Source organism: Corvus moneduloides, chromosome 8 (assembly GCF_009650955.1).
Source record: "Corvus moneduloides isolate bCorMon1 chromosome 8, bCorMon1.pri, whole genome shotgun sequence".
Lineage (NCBI taxonomy): Eukaryota > Metazoa > Chordata > Aves > Passeriformes > Corvidae > Corvus > Corvus moneduloides.
In genome coordinates, this window is record NC_045483.1 from 479,222 (window position 1) to 498,332 (window position 19,111).

A 19,111-nucleotide genomic window follows, 5' to 3' on the forward strand; every position below is an offset into this window, starting at 1 on the left:
TCACACTCACTGAGTGTGAGCATGCAAGTTCATATTCACGTTCACGTTCAGTTCAGCACACGGATTCCCTCCCTGGCTGGAGGCAGCAGCTCAGCACTAACCCTACACACAGAGCAAGGGCAGGCCCGGGCTGTGCTGCTTTTCCAGGTGACTTGGGAAAGCACAGGGGTAGGACCCAAAGACATCCAAGTCACCAGTACTGCTTGTTCATGTACCTGAAACCATTGATTCTCTCTGCTCTGCAGTAAACAACATGAGAAAGCTTTAACATGCAATGAGAGCCACGTTGTTGTGTGTTGCACATCTTCCAAGGTTTAATAGACACAAAGTGAGTCCATTGTACTTAAGACACTACAATGATTTCATTCTATTGCATGTCCTGACCCAATTACATTTCTCAGAGTACAGTATTGAGTAAAAGTTCGGTAGCTTTAAAATTAACAAGTGTGTGAAATCTGTAAGTAAAATAAGCAGCAGCAATAATCTGGGGAATTTTATCAAGAATAGCTAACTTTTAAGTAATAAATACATTCCGAGTTGTGGTTTTTGCTGTTCTCCTAGTTCATTGCTGTCCGACTGGTCGAATTCTCATACTAGGGTAAGATATCCTTAAGCCTGTCCTGCCTCACACCAGAAGAGCCTCCCAACTCCGCGTCCCGGTGCCTGTCACCTGTCCCGGATGGAACGCGGAGCACTCTGACCAGGAGCCACGTCCTCGTGCCGTGCGCACGGCGGCCTCCCGGTTCTCCTGGGAGCACGTCAGGGTGTTACAGACTCGGTGACCCTCTAGGAGAACAGCTGTGCTCGTCTTCTGTTACCTTGAAGAAAGCCAGAGAGGGAGAGGTTACTGTGATGGACCGGCATAAGCGGCGAGGCACACGCTCTGGCTTCCCTCTAAATATAGCCAGGAATTCTCCTGCTCCCAGCTGGCCCAGCAGGCAGAACCAGCAGCGGCTGCAGCTTGGGAAGGAAGCTGCCAGGTTAACAAACCCAAAGTAAGAGTGGGAATTTTCCCCAAGACCAACATGATATGAACTTTAGCGACGATAATAAATCTTCAGTCTGGCTTAAAGACTCTGAAGTCCCTGTTCGGGTGGGTTACTGTAGGTTAATCTGCCACAAGTCCCCACGGAGCGCGCCACGTGAAGAACATCTGCCTCCATTTCCGAACACAATCTACAAAATAGGATTATTCTCCCCTTGAGAGCAGCCGTACAGAAGCTTTCCTAAGTACCTGCAAGTGCTCAAGCCATTGACCGTGGCTGCAGTGCCCTGGCCCCAGTGCCGGGCGAGGCAGAGCAGCCGTCCCCTGGAGCTGCTGCCCCGCAGGGCCCCTGCAGGCTCCCCTTCCCCTGCCCCACAGAAAGGAGCACACGCTGCGGCACCGCGGGGCCCTTGGGACAGCCAGTGTCCCTCGCTGGCCTCACATGCCACACTGCTGTCACTGGCCCTCAAAACAGCTCCCAGTCCCCTGGGCTTAGGGCTACTGACCTGGGAAAGGTGCAGCTCCTGGAGAATGACGTGCCCAGCAAAAACTAGGCAAGTCCTCAGCTGTACCCCGCATGCAGGAGGGACTTACACTGGCCCTGTAAGCCAGGTTACAGTGTGGAAGCCTTGGAAGAGTTCAAGAGGAGAATCCACTTGCCTTCAAGTGAAGAAACCAGAAGACACATGGAACAACTTGGTGATACAGAACCAAGTGAGAGAATGGCACGGAGACCTCCACCCACACTGACCAGCTGCAGAAGCATCACTGCACCTCGCTTCCAATGCAATGCAGCTCCAGCAGCCCAGTAATATGACCAGCCCTAAGTCTGTGCCACATCAACTCCAGCTGAGTTGGAAGTGCAGGAGACACCAGCTTGGATCTGTGTTCCTGGCACACAGCATCAACACTATGGAAGAGCAGACCAAAGATGTTCAAACCACCCCCAGCTGAGGTTTGTGACTTACAGAGCACAATGAACCAAGACCACCAAACAGAGAAAAAGGATCACATCTCCAAAGCTGCTGACACGGCAGCAGCACTGCTTCTGCAGGCAGGGGACCCAAAGTGACACTGATTCACTCAGACTCAGCATCCAGAATGATCCGCAGCATTGCCCACACAATGGAGAATGCAAAGAGCTGATTCAATACACCAGGAACATCTGTCCCAAAAGCTGTATTCCAGAGAAGGGCTGCAATCAGGTTTCATACACTCCTTCAGTATTTAGCAGAAACTGGGAGATCTCACCCTAGGGCTCTATTACCTGCAGTCAACAGAGTATAAATTCCTACCTAATCTTGCAGGAGAATATTCATTTGTCTTCTGATGAACAGAGAGACTTTCAAGAGCACAGAACAAACTCACTTGCAGGTTTATCACCTTACACCTAGGAAAGCCTTCCTGAGGCCCAGGGATCTGGAACAATATCCCTCAAGTGGCTTTGAAAGCACTGACCCTTTAGAGACAGATTACAGAGTGAGAAGATCTTGTCTAAACAGGAAACAAATGCATTTCCTGGCTGAGGAGGTAACAGCAAGCCCTCAGGTAGTTGGATTCTTTGGGATTTCTCACTGGGAGGAAGAAAGAATCACACCAGAAGTACTATGCCAAACAGGTCCCAGGGAAGGGTCCTGCCACTGCCAGGGCAGATAGGGCTCCTCCATGGGGACAGGGATTGGAGCCAAACCTCAGCTGCTCCAGGAACTACCCGAGAGCAAATATCAGGGATTCTTGTGGCAGCAGAAAGCTGGGGCTACCAGCAACAGAGCAAGCTGCTTTAAAACAGCTGGATGCTCCTTGGCTTGGAAGGCTGGAACCTCAGCATTCAGCTCGGGGTCCTGTAGCCAGGTGGGAGCAGAGCTCTGCAGCTGGGCTCGAGGGGCATGGCCACCCCCGAGCGAGCTCTGATGTCTGTGCAGACGCAGGAGTTTTCATGTGTCCAAGAGGACCACACAGTGACAGCCCCTCGTACACTCTCACGTCATCACTGGAAAACTTCAGAAATTTATGTTTAAAAACCCACTTCCAGCATGGAGCAGTGGCTGAAGCCCCACGTTCCAGGTATTGCTGCCGCCTCAGTCCACGTCTGAGTAACTAACACAACACACGTGGGCTGAGTCAGGACAGCCTGGGTGCTAGGCTGGGTGTCCAAAGGAGAGCCAAGGCAGCGCTCCTGAAGCCAAGTGCTTGTTCATAATTAAAAAAAATGCAGTTTTGGATCAAATAAAGCCATTCATAAATCCAGATTTAACAGCAGCAGCGGAGTGCAGAAGACAATTTATCTTTGGAGGTTGTTGCACCCCAAGTGTGCCCAAGCAGCTTATTTTGAGGATTATTTTCTAATCATAAAGCAATTAACAGCAGGCTGTAATTGAGCATCACCAAATCAGTCTTCCTCCAGCCATCTCTCCTTGGGGGAAGTGCAGAGAGGCTGCTGCTAGCAGCTTCCTTCCCATTCCTTCCTCTTGCAGGAGGAAGAACAGGGTGGCAGCTGGGGTCCCCATCTCTGGCCCACTGGATGGGATTTTGGAACCGTCTCCAGCTCTCAAGGCACCAGAATCCATCTGACTTGAGCAGGCTGGCAGCTACGTTCTCCAACACTGGAGTTCTCAAACTCCATCATCCAAGCATCCCTATGACAAATCCTGCACTGAGGGTTTCTGCCTTTGGAAAGGACTGTTTTCTACATGAATAAATGGCTCAGGTTATTGGCTTGCATCAAAACAGAGCCAAGTCATCACTCACAAGGGAAGTCAAACTAGCAATTTACTACAGTTCACTTCTTCAGCTGCAGAGCACACAGGAAATGTACTTTATAAAGAAACCAAGGCTGGCTGATCCTGCACTAGCACGGACTAATGCAGATGAAACAGGAACTGGTATGTCAGCAAAGGCATTCGCTCCTTTAGAAACTCATCAGCCTAATGAGAAGAACCGTCACTAAAACCTGCCCAGCTCCTCCCTGCCAGAGACACGCAGGCAGTGACCAGGCCACGAGGACACGGCTAATGCGGGGCAGCAACGGGGCCCAGTGGGAACGGCTCCGGCACCAGTGACCCTCTCAGGTGAGCTCACGTTCACCTGCACGGGCACCTGCACCTCACGCTGTGTCCGCAGAGACGGGAGCACTTCTGCTGCCCACGGGCACCTTGGGGCACGCAGGAGACACAGCCACAGCCCTCACACCAGAGAGACGTCGTAGCCCGTGCACGTGGCAGGGTCCTGCTGCTCCTGCTCCATCAGAGAAAGCACCAGGAGAAGCAAGAGAGCACCTGCAGCTGACTGAAGAGCTGCAGACTTGAGGCACAGGGCTGTGGATATGGAGAGCACGAGCCCTCCAGGAGCTGAGGTATTAAGCCCCATCTGCGTCCTTGCTGCCGCACATGAGAAGCCTATTTCAGCCGCACGTAATCTCAGGATGTACAGAGTTCATTATCTGGCTAATGCAGAGCCCATGTGTTCTGTACAGGTAGAGACAGCACACAAAACAGCTGCAGCAAGCAGATTTAAATAAAATAGATCAGGTCCCATGTGGTGGTATAACCCCATCCAGCAGCCAAGAACCTCGCAGCCGCTTGCTCCCTCCCCCACCAGTGGGATCGGGGAGAGAACTGGAAGGACAAAAGCTGGAGAGCTCATGAGCTGAGACAGACAACTTAATAGTGAAAGCAAAAGCTGTGCACACAAGCAAAGCAAAACAAAATTAGACCCCTGCTTCCATAGGCAGGCAGGTGTTCAGCCACCTCTAGGAGAACAGGGCCCTATCACATCTGTGACTTGGGAAAACAAATGCCACCACTCCAAATGTCCCCCCTTCCTCCTTCTTTCCCCCACTTACCTACTGAGTATGATGTCGTATGGACTGGAATATCCCCTGGGCCAGCTGGGGTAACCTGGCTGTGAACCCTCCCAGCCTCCCACACACTCCCAGCCCCTCCCCAGCACGGCTGTATGAGGGCCAGGAAACGCCTTGGTTCTGTGCAAGCTCAGCAAGAACAAAAATATCTCTATTTTATCAACCGTGTGTTCAGCACAAATCTAAAACACAGCCCCAAATCAGCCCCTGTGAAGAAAGTTAATTCTACCCCAGCCAAAACCCACACACCCCAGCTCATGCCCATTTAGTCTGCAGGGCACAGGTGAGCAGCTCTCCAAGTGTTTTACAGTCAGGGGCAGAGCTTGTCACTCAGCCCACACACTCCTGCTCACCTTGATCCCAGCACTACTGATGGCAACTTATGGATAAAACAGAACCTGTCAAGGCTGAAAAACAACAGCTTGTATGTTTTTCAATATTAGAAGTCTTCACATCAATTTTTGGGATCAAAGTCTTACCTTTCACACCTGAACATGAAAATGAGAAATATTCAAATATTCAACACTGGGCTGGATGGGGCTTGGAGCAACCTGGGATAGTGGAAGGTGTCCCTGGCCATGGCAGGGGGGTGGAATAAAATGATCTTTTAAGTCCCTTCCAACACAAACCCTTCTGTGATTCTACAATTTGTGTCACCCCATTGTGTCACCCAACCCCACGAGCCCAGCAATGCATGGTTGCTGTGTGAAGATCCTGTTTGTTCCTCACTTGTAGAGCACAGGCACCCTTCCCCTACACAGAGCTACCACCAAGTTCCCCAAAATCCCCTATTCCTTTTTGGACCAAAGTAGCCTTTCTGTAAGTGCAGCTTGGAGGTACTTAGTATTGTACAAATACCTGCTTAAGTACCATGGAGACAGGATGAGCTCTGAGTCTTGCCTGGGAGGCCAGAGAACTCCCTTGAGTGCCCCTCAGCTCCCACCCTGCTGCTCTCCATGCTTGCTGGGAAAAGGGGAATTGTAGCTGCAATTGGGACACCTCCACTTGAGTTCAAAAACCAAATGAGTAAATAAATGTAATTCAGGCATACAGAAATTTTGTTTCTACATTATTTGTAATAGTTTTCAGAGAAACAGTTTCCAGGTTCTTTGTCTGCACATCTCTCCCATTTATTGCCCTGAGACCCCAGCACAGCCCCTGATCCTGTGTGGATCCTACAGGCACTGGGTGCACTGTGGGCTGGTGACACTGCTGTGGGACACCCACCTGCCCTGTCCACTTGTGGGCACGCTGGGCCAGCACAACCAGCAGAGGCCTGGAGCTCCAGCTGGAGCTTGAAGACCCTCAGCCCCGGGAGCAGCTCACTGTGCTCCCAAGGGAGCTGCTAAGCCCTTGGGTGGATACAATCTCCTCCAGCAGCTGAAGTTACGGCTCCTGAAAGCCAATCGCATTCCTGGGCATCGGCACAGCGCAGGTGCAGCCAGAAATAGCACAATGTATGGCCTGGTGGCATTTCCAAAGAACACGCCTGGGAGCAGACAGTGGATGGAGAGGGGCCACGGATGGCAGGACAGGGAGCGGCAGCACAGATCTAGGTGTCTCCAAAGGCAGTCCCTGGGCAAGTGCTTTTGGGAACTGGAAGATTAGTGGGATGTCACCTGATGTTGTGCAGCTCCAACCATCCGTGCTGGGCACACAAAAATGCAGCACAGTCTATTTTGGACTTGTTCTCCCACCTTGCATTAGCATGCAGAGACGCTGACTCCAAGCTGCTTGCAGGAAGACTGCGAAACAGTAATTAAGTTGGATGCCTGGTGTTAGTGGACTGAAGCATCTAGAAAGCAGGCCAAGAAAAATCTCAAGCATTCATCTTCTGTGCTGAAACATTCCATGGGACCAGGCAGATGTGTGAAAAAATACAGCTATCACACCAACCATCCCCACCACTTTATATCAAGGTACAGTATTTTTGTGCCACTGGTAGAGCAGAAGAGAGGAGGTCAGAGGAAAAGAGGAGTGACTTATGTTATTCACAAGCTGCTGGCAGCAGCGCTGGCTGCATGGACCCACAGAGCCCTGAACACCTTTGAGGGTGAGGTCACAATGTGATGTTCCAGGTTTTACGTTGGTGGTTTCTATGGACAGCGAGCATGCAGCCACCTCTGAGTTTGCTGCACACAGTAGTAGTGTGATAGATGGCTTGATGTACTGACACTGAGGGTTTATTAAGCTCATAGCAGTTAAAATAAAAGCCTTCAGCATTTGCAAGTTTAATGGTTCCACAGTCATAGTTTGGGGACAGGGGAGAGAGAGGAAGAATAAAGGATTTTCCAGACTGAAAAAGCAAAGGAATACATATCTTGTAAACTTGTTTCACGCAGAGATGTAGATGAAAACCTACCAGCAGTTTTTCCTAGACGTTTTACTGCATGTCTGCGTGCAGGGAGGGGGCATCTGCCATGAGGAGCCACTCAGGAGGATCACAGAGCAGCAGGCCCAGCCCTGTGGCACAGCAGGACCTGCTGCGCCTGCCAAGGGCCCATCCCTGCAGGGACACCCTCCCCACACAGCAGGGTTGGAGCAGCACAGGCTCCTTGTAAAGCCCCTGATCCCACCACACGATGCATTCCTGGTGCAGGGAAGGGTGGCCTTTGGAAACACAGGTCTCCCTCCCTCCTGTGCCTCGGCCCAAGGTACAGCTGGAGCTGCTCATTCCCAATAAAACGTGTCTGACACCAACCCAGGGGTCCTCGCTCCCCCTTCCCAGCCCTCAGATGGGGTTTCCTTAAGGGCGAGGCAAACATCTGTCGCTCCAAGCCAGGGGCAACTGCTTTCCTTGTGCCTGGAGCTGGCTCCTTGATGTCACGCACCAGTGAAGCTACGGAGCAGCACCAGAAGATGCTGAGTGGACATGTCTCTCCTGGCACTGCTCTAAACCAAGTCTTACAAGTTTGAGTTCTACAGGCTGCTACTCTGCCTGCTGTTTCTCCAGAAACTCGTTTTACTTAATTAAAACACCGTCATTACCTGATTAGTACTTTCTTTGCAAAGAAACCCCAAGGACAAAGCAGTAACAAGAAGAAGTGATCCTACCAGCTTTTCCAACTCAAACCAAGTTAAAAAAAAAAAAAAAAATCCAATTTTTCCAGTTTTATGCATCCACAAATGACCTGCAGTGTTTGTACATTTTTCCAGTAACTACCCTCTGCAGAACAGATCACATGCCAGAAGACAGGAAGTTTCCCAATAGAAAGTGTCACCAGTCACAAACCTCTTCTGTGCCCAGGATTAGCACGAGTGGTGTCAGTGTTGAAGTCACCTCATGGACTCTTTCTGATGACAAAAATCTTTGTGCCGCTGCCAGTGAAGCCCCAGCATGATGGATTTTATAGTGTTCCCATCCAGTATTACCAGGTTACCCAGAGCAGCTGGGGCTGCCCCTGGATCCCTGGCAGTGCCCAAGGCCAGGCTGGACATTGGGGCTTGGAGCAGCCTGGGACAGTGGAAGGTGTCCCTGCCCATGGCAGGGGTGGAATGGGATGGACGTCAGGGTCCTTTCCAGCCCAAACCATTTCATGTCGTCCTTCAGGAAAGGACAGTCAATGAGCAGCTGAAGGAAACATTTCAGTTCTATCTTATGGAAAATCAAGCAAAGCAACAAAATTCAATCCTCCTGCATGGAGAGAATTAGGTACAGACAATTCTCTGGAATAATAAGCAGGTTTATAAGTGATGTACCAAAACTCCAGACATGCTGGTCTAGTTGGGAATCTAGGTAAATGTGACATGTGGAACATGGCAAGTTGTGTATTTCTGCTTTTCTGGTTTTGCAGTTCTTTATTCAACTGTCATGCTGTCTTCAGCCTGGCAGACTGTGTTGGCAGCTCAGCTCAGACACGTAAGGCAGGAAATCACCTGTGGAAAGCCAGCTGAAGGAGGCCAACAGAATAGTGATATATGACAAATGTATATACCCACATATACACATGCAGAGGTCTGGCTGGAGAGCACAGAGAGAAGGAATGGTTTGGTCTAATCCAGGCCATCCTATCACTTCCTTATCCACATGTTCTCCAGATGTTCTTGTTTCCCCGTTTACAGACCTGCTCCGTACCTGTAGCTCAGATCCCACCGTGTCTCTGGAGCAAGGGCTGCTTCTGCTTCTCGAGGCCCTGCCCTGCAGCCTGTCACCCCATCCTGGCCGGGTCCTGCTGGTACCAGCAGCCGGTGTTCTCTGTGGGCTGATGTGTGGTGGGCAAGATCCTCCCATTCTGACTTCCAGCTCTGGGCTTGGAACTCCTCTTGGCCATAGCTTTCCTACTCCCCAAGGACTGACGGGCACAGCCAATCTGTCTGATCTGAAGCATTCGCTGCTTCTTCAAGTTGTCCCTTCTCCTCCAGCTGGGCTGTGCCAGCCCACCCAGGACCCACAAGGGCAAGGACAGATGTCAGGAATGATGGTGACATTCACCACCTTTGTCCCATACTGCTCACACACAAGGTGAAGAAGCTCAGAGGACGCAGTTTGCTGCTCCTTTAACCAAAGCACTGTCCAGACAGGAGCCATGGATTGGCCAGGACTCTTCCACTGGCAGGGACAGTACATTCTGGGCAGCAGGTTTATTTATACTCCTGATCTAGCTAATAGGAATTTGGGTCCAATCCAAACACTCTTGATATAATAAAATCTTTAGCCAGAGTTAAGCAGCAGTTCTACAGGCAAGATCAAGAAGGAAGCTGAAATGTTGCTGCTGCAGTTGTCCAGACACCCTGAGCACGCAGCACGAACATACCACGCTCTGGTTATTTACTCCAGCCAGGCTTGCTGAGATGGAGTCATAACCCAAGCAAAGCAAGTCCTTCATCACACCCAAGCAAGGGGTGAAGTCCCATGACAGAAGGTATGAATAAAACCCCATTTTCCCATCAGGATTACACGAGCACTGACCATCCCAGTCCCACTGCAGTATGACAGTTTAGATAAAGAGCAGAGTCTACAGGAGCAGCACTGGCTTGCTCACTCAGGGTCCTTCAAGCATGAAACAGAGCAGAGCATTCAAGGGGACAACATAACGAACCACACTGCATAAAGCATGGCCTTTGACACAAGGCTCTTCCTAGTGGTTACCTCTGCTTTTTTGACAGAAAGTTCATCCCTCCCCTTGTCTAATACCATCACAGATGAGGTCTTGTCTGGACAGTGATGACTGAAAGGTTGTGAAATGATTCCAGGTTTTATCCAAGTCACTGGATTTTCCCATGGACTTCTATTCCCAGTCACGCCACATCCTGTATTTTTAGGTACCAAATTTTCATCCCAGGCAGACTGTTTGATGAGAAAGGGAAACCCATCCCCATCCATTACAAAGAATCAGCTCTCATGTTTCCATTCCCACCTGATGTCCTCACACACAGGTGAAGCCCAAAGAAAGTTAATTTGATCCAGGCCATTCCCCAGAGAAACACTGAAAATTTAGGTACAAACCAAACCTCAAGTACTGTGAGAGATACTGAAATACTGTTCCCCAAAGACAGTTTTTGGTACAACCATTTTGAGGAGCCATAAAGGGCCTTCATAAGAAATCCAAACCAGAGGGATCAGAGGGAGGGGAACAAAGGGCCCCCAAGGGCCCTGAACTGTTACAGGTAACTGCTGGGCACCAGCACATACATATGATAAATGTCATCCTAATTCCAGTGGAAGTTTCAGTTCTTTGACCCAAGGAAACTGAAAGGCTAGGAGCTGTTAGTCTAACCTCTTAACAGGGTTAGTTCTGACACAAAGCACTTCAATACCTGCCGCATCCCAGCTGTGAACGGCACAGGACTACAGGTTTATCAGTTCCTTGAACAGGCGGTGCTGCTTCCTGACGGCATCCTGCCTGGCCTGCATCTCCCTCTGGGAATAGGGGCTCCAATTCCCACGATTCCCAAATGAGTTTGAAATTAAAGCTTCTCACCACCTCTGAAATTATCCTCACCAACTAACAGCCAAGCATTTAAGTTTCACAGTTGTCAATCTCAGATTTAATGGAAAAACAAATGCAAACAAATAGTGGAATAGAGTTTAAAATGCATCAGGAGGCTTTTCATGGGAAGCATTAGTCTAGCAATCACTCACCTGATACTGGAGGCAAAGTTATGTCTCAAACTGTGTTAAGAGATCTCGTATTTCTGGAGTCAGGTGCTCGACTGCCTTCGCGGCTTCTGTGATTGCTTTCCGGTACATCCCTTTCTTCTTGCGATTAAATCTCAGTTTGAAAAATTCCGAGAAAGGAGAGAGTTTTGAAACAGATAAGAACGAAGTTGTTGGAGAACCAAACCATGACACTTTAGCTTCTCGCCACGAAGGTTCCCCATTCTCCTTCTGGCTGAGGTTTATGTCGAGAACACGTGCTGGCCACCACGGAAACCCATGAATTTTACCCCAGACAATATCCCCCACTGAAACAGTCCTTCCATCTTCTGTAACACATTTAGATACACTCTGGGTGTGCAGTCTGACTGTCAGGGGTGGCACAATTTTACGCTCATCTTTTGAAGATGAGGAGACGGAGGCATCATCACCAGGCAAAAAGTCACCCAGTTCTGGTGATGTCACTTCTGAACTAGAAGACTTGGATTCATCTAGACTGTCATTGCTACACACCGATAAACTAGAAGAATCTGCTTTTCTTTTACGGTAATTCATGAGGAAAGCCAAGTTATCATGTCCATCTTTACCCTGGGGAAACCTTTTAAAGTCATCATCTTCACCTGAACTTCCTGAAGATATCTCAGCCAAACTTCTGTCGGTGGACTCATCATTGTAAAACGCTCCGGGATTGGAGTCCCTGCTGTTCTGAAGGACATTGATTTCGTCAATCAGTTCTGCCTTATAAATTGAAACACTCTGACCATCGTTGATGCGATGGGGCTTCAGGCGTATCTTTGGGGGTGGGACATCCACACTGGAATGCACTGGCCGCGTGAGCTTCAGTTTTGGAATGGAAGCAAGCTGGCTGCCTGCTGACTTGTCCATTAAACATTTGGTTTGTTGACACCGTTCAGAGTCCCTGGTCTCCTCTTGGTCCCCGGCTCCGTTCTGCAATACTCGCTCTGGACAGAATGGTTTGACCGAGCCATGAACCCGGGAAGGGATTTTTACCACTTCACCTTTCCCTTGTGGAGTACTGTAGGATATTTTTATAACTGGCGTTCGATGAACCAGTTCCCCAGAAAACTTGTCATCCTCCCTCTTCTCTCTTTTGTTCCTTTTCTCCATGTAGTCAGAGTCGCTGTGCTTCTTCTGCTCCTTGTCCTGAATGCTCAGCTTCCTCCTGGTTTTGGCATTCTGCCGCGGCGCATTCGCATCCTCGGGGTTCAGCGTGTTCTTGCACTTCTCGCAGAGCACCTGCCTGGGCCGCAGCCTGATGGTGCTCATGATGAGCCTCCCCGGGTCCCGGTTGCGTGACAAACGCCTCCTCGTCCTCTTTATAGTCCGTGGCGGCGGCTGCGGGATCCACTGGTTGTAGGTGTGCCGCAGCCACAGGGGCCGGGGGAAGGGGGCTCCCTCGAAGTACGGCGGGTAGGGCGGGAGGCTGCCCGGCGCCGGCAGAAGCGGCGGCACCTGCTCCTCACCGCTGCCCTTGGCGGGCTGGTCACCGGCGGGCCGCGGCTCCGGCTCGCCCTGAGCGGTACCTCTGCCCTCGGCGGCTCCGTTAGCGCAGGTGTCAGCGGGGGGGTCCTCATGCTTGGGGAAGGAGGATGGCAGACAGAACAATCCAGACCTACAATGGGGTAAGAAAGACAGGGAGGGAAAGAAACAGAGTCAGGAGCTTTGAAAGGTGCTTCTCTGGGAGCCCAAAATTCCCAACCTCCCACAACTTCAGTACTAAGAACTCAACACTTTCTCTCGACTTTTAAGACCAGGCAGCCAATTCTGTCACTGAAAAAAAATAACAGCAGTGCATAAATTTGGCAAGGTGTCCTACTCTTCTCCCAAAAAAGGCACAGGGATCAAACCCTGTATTTCTATGAACTCGTTGCACAAAGTTTTACTCTAAGAAGTTGTTTTATCCCACAAAGCAGTTTACTGCATCAGCAGGCTGGCAAGGCCAGAGGAAGGATGTGATACGGATTAGCCTAGGGAGCTATGAAGCTGCCCTTCTCGCTGTAGATGCATGGCTGATTTTCCAGGTTTTCATTCTAAACCTGAACACCTTGCCTTGGGTGGATAACTTGCACAGGTTCACCAAGACACAGCACTGCTCCTCTTCCCTGGTCTCTCCATCTACAGCTGTATTTGCTACCATAAGGAATCCACTGCTCCTTCAGAGCAGCAAGGTTAACAATGATGATATTCTACCCTTCAATGCCAAGTCTCATTACAGGCCACCAAAGCCCGGATACAGTATCTTGCCTGGATATTGGCAAAAGCAAATCCTCTGAAATGCTGAAACTCAGAACTGCAATTCATGTCTCCAAAATTTATGAATTTATGCTCTTGGCCTGGCATTAGAAATATTACGCTAACACAGCACTGGGACAGATTCTGCCCTGAAACACTGACTCTGACTGGGCAGTGCTCACTGCCTTGGCTTTCCAGAGACACTTCTGCAGAGAACACACCCTCAGTGAAGCATGTGGGCTTCTTTAATAGTAATGAAATGTTGTATAGGAGAGCCACGAAGAAGAGACAGAGGAATGGAGAACAGGTACAGGCCAAATACCAGTGGGTTTTGGATGCTACATTCCCATTCCCTTCCTTGCTAGCCATTGCTTTCTTTCCAATCACCAAGAAGGAAGGACCCTTCCTGAGGCAAGGGAGGAGTTCCTTGGTGGTGTCACAGAGAGGGACACTTTGGTAAGTGTTAGCAGAAGGGCACTGAAGAGCAGCTGAAGACACCCACTCAGTCCCACACCTCTGACCAAGAGCAGCACAAAGCCACTGCCGTGGGTTTCCCGATGGAGAGGAGCCTCCAAAGTCCTTCCCCATTACTGGAAAAGTGCAAGAACCTGCTGTTAAATGACAGTTTAACCGGGAAAGGATTAAGCTGTTGTAATCATGCAATTTGGAATAAAATATGTTTGTTCTAAGAAGCTTTTTTTAAACAGAGACAACCAAAAATGTAGGCGTCTTTAAATGACAGCCCAGAAAGCCAGTACAGTGCGTACAGCCAGACAGGGATGTCGGTACCATTCACAATCCAAAGTGAGACCATTTCTGAATGAAACGATGGCTATAAATTATGGTTATTTTATGCAGTGAGATTGCATGACTTGGTCACAACAGAAAACTACTCCTCATGTAGACACAAGCCCACTCCCCCTGCTTGTGCAGGGCCCCTGTCCACTCCCACAGCCTGGCTCTGAGCAGGCAGGTCACTGTACCCTCCAGAGTGGCACGGAGCTCTTTGCCTGGCAGAACTGGAGCACCCAAAGGTTCACTCACAGGATGGTTTGTGCCTGTAACATTAACGTACCAGTACACTGTAACCCTGCTGGGCTGGACACGGCCTCATGCTATGGTACGTGCCCACAGACCCCAGGCCACTGCCCTCCCCAGCTGCCACCCTGTGCCAGGCGCCAGTTCAGCAGGGAGCCCTGTTAGAAAGATGGGGACAAACTCTTCTCAGTAGGGCCTGTTGGGACAGGACAAGGAGTGATGGCTTCCCACTGCCAGAGGACAGGGATGGATGGGATATTGGGAAGGAATTGTTCCTTGGGAGGGTGGGCAGGCCCTGGCACAGGGCGCCCAGAGCAGCTGGGGCTGCCTCTGGATCCCTGGCAGTGCCCAAGGCCAGGCTGGACACTGGGGCTTGGAGCAGCCTGGGACAGTGGGAGGTGTCCCTGCCCGTGGCAGGGGTGGCACTGGATGGGCTTTGAGGTCCCTTCGGACCCAAACCATTCAATGACTCCATGACTGTGTAGCAGCACCAGTGCCAGCACTCTGGGAGAAGACATGACCTGCCTTGTCCAAGGGATGACACAAACTGACATGCTGGAAATCAAAGCAACTTAGAGTTAAGTTTTGGTGGCAGCACCTTCTACATGGCCAGGTATGGAATGACTTGTTTGGGGGGCCATGGCCAGGTGGGGAGAGATGAGCTCTGTGAAATCCCACTATGGCACATGACATGGCAGGACTGCTCCTGTACTGGAAGTGTCTCCGAAGGCCAAGAGAGCAGTTCCATTGAGGAACCATGCTTCTCCCACACCTTCCACACCCCTTCCAGGCAGATGAAGGAGGAGCTCTGCTGCCTTGCCCACCTCCCTATAAAACATAGTGCATGCCAGCCCTACATCTCGGGCACAGGGGGAGGAAAATAGCTCCAGAGAGGCCATGCACAGATACTCTCACCTTGTCAGCCATTGCCAGGCGCCCGCAGTGCCCGGTCAGCACGAGCAAACCACGGCCACTGCCCAGGGCTGCTTTTGCTTTCTCTATCCACCCCCCCCACTGCACACTCCAGAGGGGTTCCTCTATCCCCCCCCACTGCACACTCCACATGGGGATGCACTGACAGACCAAGCTCACCAGGCTCCTGCAGCCCCCTGAGAAGGCCAATTACACCTGGTTCCATCCTACCCTGAGCCAGCTGCCGTGCCCACAGCCCCTGGCGCTGCCCTCACCCAGCCCAAAGTTGCTTTCCTTGGCTGGCAGAGCTCCTTGTAAGAGGATTTCATGCCAGTGTGTTCCCATCCACAGCAGAATGAGAGACACTTCATCTGACACACCCGGTCTTCCAGGAGAAGCTCACTTTTCCCACGAGGAAAAACACCAAGTTCACCACCCTTCCCTACACCCCCCAACTTTTGTGTGCAAATCAGGACAAAGTTCATGTTATTTCTTCTGCCAACTCACTGTCACTGTTGGTCCTGCAGCCCTAACCCCACTCAGCTGGGATGAAGGTGCCTGAGGTGAAGGTTAGGGGCAGGAGTGCTGTGCAGGTACAGCGTGTGCAGTGTCCAAGGCCAGGCTGGACAGGGCTTGGAGCAAACTGGGATAGTGGAAGGTGTCCCTGCCCACGGCAGGGGGTGAAACAGGATGAGCTTTAAGGTCCCTTGCAATCCAAGCCATGCTGGGATTCTGTGATTAAAGCAGCAGGAAATACTGCTGATGGGATTTCACCCTGCTTGTAATCCCCCTTTCTGGGGCAGCTGCAGCCAACTGGACTCGGTTACCTCAATCTAGTCTCTGCTTGGTACAGAAGATGCCATCCTCCTTTATTTATACCCCTGCATAATTAAAACCCAACTTTTAAAGTAAGTTCACTTGCAGTAAAACTACCAAATCTTGTTATCAAAACCACTATAATTGCAGCCAAAATGCATTTAAATCTCTACTTGAGCATGTACACTATGGAGCTCACTTTGAGCAGAGCCAGTTTATTGGAAGCAAATAACTGCCAGTCACCGGGCAGGCCCTGGTGCTTGCTGCATCATCCAGGCTGGGACAGGAAGGGACACACATAGGAAGGACACAAGCACTTTTTTCTGCAAATAATTCCCCAGTGGTTGGAAGCTCAGGCATGAGTGTTCTCTACATCCCCCCAGTCCTAAAGGCGCAGAGTGCAGGAAGGGGGGACAGGCAGGGAGCGGGCAGGGCATGGGCAGGCAGTCCTGCTGGCCACACACCTGCCCACGGGCTGAGCCCCTGCAAACCTGGGCAGGTGGCTCAGGGTTCAAACCTGCACCTGCCTTTGTGGTAAAATAACAGAGGCATCCAGCTGGGACCTGGATGGACGGGGTGCCCTGGGTGCTCAGGGTGGCAGGCCTTCCTTCCTCCTGCTCAGCTCCCCACAGCACTCGCTACAGCTTAGGAGAAACAATCATGGAATTACAGAATGTCTGCATTGAAAGGGACCTTAAAAATCATCCAGTTCCAGTTCTCCTGCCATGGGCTGGGATATCATTCATTAGACAACTTGCTCCAAGCCCTGTCCAAGCTGACCTTGAACACTTTCAGGGATGCAGCAGCCACAACTAAGTAAAACAGATTCATCTACTGTGTGATGCTGAAACCATTTTAAACCACAAAAGAAAGCTGAAGAACCACTATACAGGCCCTCCCTCCCTTTTGGGGTAATCTCTTCCCATGCAGCTATAACAACCTGCTCTGGTGGCTCTTCTCCTGCCAGTCCCATCTCACTGCCCAGGGGATACAGGCAGAGCATGGGTGACCCCTGCACAGGGACAAGCTGGTGGGACACAGCTCCATCAGCCAGGCAACAGCAGGAGGGGAAACAGCTCTGCCACATATCCGTTTCAGGCACTCCAAGTTCAGCACCAAGTGGATAAATTCCTGCTGCCTTTGGGACACATCCTGACCTTCACCTTCCAGTCACTGCCAGGCCGACTCCTGTGGTCTGCTGTAGGATGAACAAGATCTCTCCTCCCCTCCACACCCCAGACCTGGGATGACTGCAGTGCTCACTCCAAGTCCCCAGGGACCACCAGGAGCCAGGTACCTGCCTCACACAGAGAGTTCCTTCCTGAGAGCCACAAGCAGAGGCTATGGCTCTCCCATTGTGCTGCCCAGCGCACCTCCCTGCCCCACCATGGTCAGCACAGGCCAGCCAGTGCTTGGCACCACCACGGGCAGGATGCGGCACCTGGGGACGGCCACAGAACAAACATCGACCTTCAGGGACAGCCCCAATGCTCAGAGGGCTGGTCATCCACTGCCCCCCTACCACCCAGCACAGACCAGTGTCACCACTGACAGAGCTGGGGCAGCACTGGGCTGCAGAGCTGCCTTAGAGCCTGGGAAAAACACCCATCTGGTTGTTCCTTGGACCCACTGGGGGCAGAGGGAAGAAGAAAGACAAATAATGGAAAAAGGTTAGGGTGGAAAAAAAAGCAGGTAAAAGAAGTGTCACTGCAGAGAAAGACAACTGAAATGTGACAAGGCAGAAACAGCTGGTTTAGGGGGCTCGAGGGACACCAACTGCTCGGGCTGGGACCAGACTCCAGGGTGGGTTTATGGACTCTGTGCAGCATTAGGTGCCCGAATGCTTTTGAAGATCTGGCTCAAATTTTCCAGGATACCCACGTGAAATTGAATAAATGATGAAAATGAAGCTCAGAAGTCCTGCCCCACACACCTCGGAGGAAAGATCAGAGAGATGAGGCTGCTGTGCTCCCACGCAGCACTGATCTGGCATGTCCCTTACCCAGCACACAGGCACCAAACCTGTTCTTCACAGAAACACAGCCCAGCACCGCGCCGGCCACAGCGCTCGGACAGCCGGACCTGCCCCGCTGTGCGTAAAACCACCTCCGGAGCCGGGCAGGTGCGACACACGAGGGTCCCCGCCGGGCAGAGCCGCAGCCTGTGGGTGCCCTGGTCGGAGAGATGCCCCTCTCGGGTCCGCAGAAACTCGGGTAGTGCAGCGCCACGACGAGGGCCAGGGCCGGGGCCGAGGCCGGGGCTGCTGCGGCCACAGCCCAGCGGGAACCCGGGCGACGCCGCGGGACCTCGCCGGGAACCGCCGCCTGCCCCGGGGCCCGGCCGGGGAGGTGGGGAGGGGGTACGGGAGGGGGAGCTCGGGGAGCGCCGGGCGAGGAGAGAGGACGGGGAGAGCAGTGAGCGAGGCTGCGGCCGCGAAGGGTCGGCGGGTCCAGCCCCGGGTCCGGGACACGCTCACCGGGGCCACGTGCGGGGCCGCGGCCGGTCCGGCCCCACCGGCCCCGGGGCGGGGGCACCACTCCGGCCCCGCCGCGTGCCCCGGGCCGGTCCCGACCCCGCCGCTTTGTCCCGCGGGGCGAACAAAGGGCGCGGGGGCAGCGCGGCCCCGCCGGCCCCGGCCCCGCTCGCCGCCCCCGCCGTGGCCCCGGTGCCCCCATCCCCGGCCGCACCTCTTGGAGCAGTCCAGCAGCACGCCGGTGAAGCGCCGCTCCCCGCAGCTCAGCGTCACCACCAGCGTGTCGTTCACCATCTGCTCCACCAGCACCGGCACCCACGCGCCCACCCGCGGCGGCGGCGCCCCCGCCGCGTCCCCCGCCGCCGCCCCGGCCTCGGCCATGCTCCCGCCGCTCCCCGCCGGCGGGGCCGCTGGGGCCGGGCCGCGCGGTGACCTCACGGAGCGCCCGCCGCCGCCGGGCGTGACGTCACAGCACCGCCCCGCCGCCGGGCGTGACGTCACAGCACCGCCCCGCTCCGGGGCACGTGCGTGAGACGGGGCGGGGGCGAACGGGGCGGGGGCGAACGGGGCGGGGCGGGGGGGGCGGGGTCTGTTCGGACCGGGCGGCACCGGGCGGGACCGGCACCTCGCGCCACCTGGCGGCCGAGCTGCGCACCGGCACCAGCGGGCGGGGCGGGA

The 19,111-nt window shown here is 52.7% G+C and overlaps 1 protein-coding gene across 1 annotated transcript; it reads right to left on the reverse strand.

Annotated features, from left to right (window-relative positions):
• Positions 1 to 292: 292 nt before the first annotated feature.
• PWWP2B (PWWP domain containing 2B) lies at positions 293 to 18,814 on the reverse strand. The gene is made up of 3 exons (XM_032115992.1): positions 18,648 to 18,814; positions 10,927 to 12,574; positions 293 to 818 (listed from the first exon to the last, which is right to left on the reverse strand). Exons 1-2 carry the CDS (start codon positions 18,812 to 18,814, stop codon positions 10,945 to 10,947), a joined length of 1,797 nt encoding a protein of 598 aa, XP_031971883.1. The 3' UTR covers positions 293 to 818; positions 10,927 to 10,944.
• Between the last annotated feature and the right edge of the window lie 297 nt (positions 18,815 to 19,111).

Coding starts and splice junctions, on each gene's coding strand:
- PWWP2B (XM_032115992.1), bottom strand. CDS start 18,814: ATGGCCGAGGCCGGGGCGGCGGCGGGGGACGCGGCGGGGGCGCCGCCG. Junction 12,575..18,647: donor CTGCTGGACTGCTCCAAGAG/GTGCGGCCGGGG, acceptor ACCCCATTGTAG/GTCTGGATTGTTCTGTCTGC.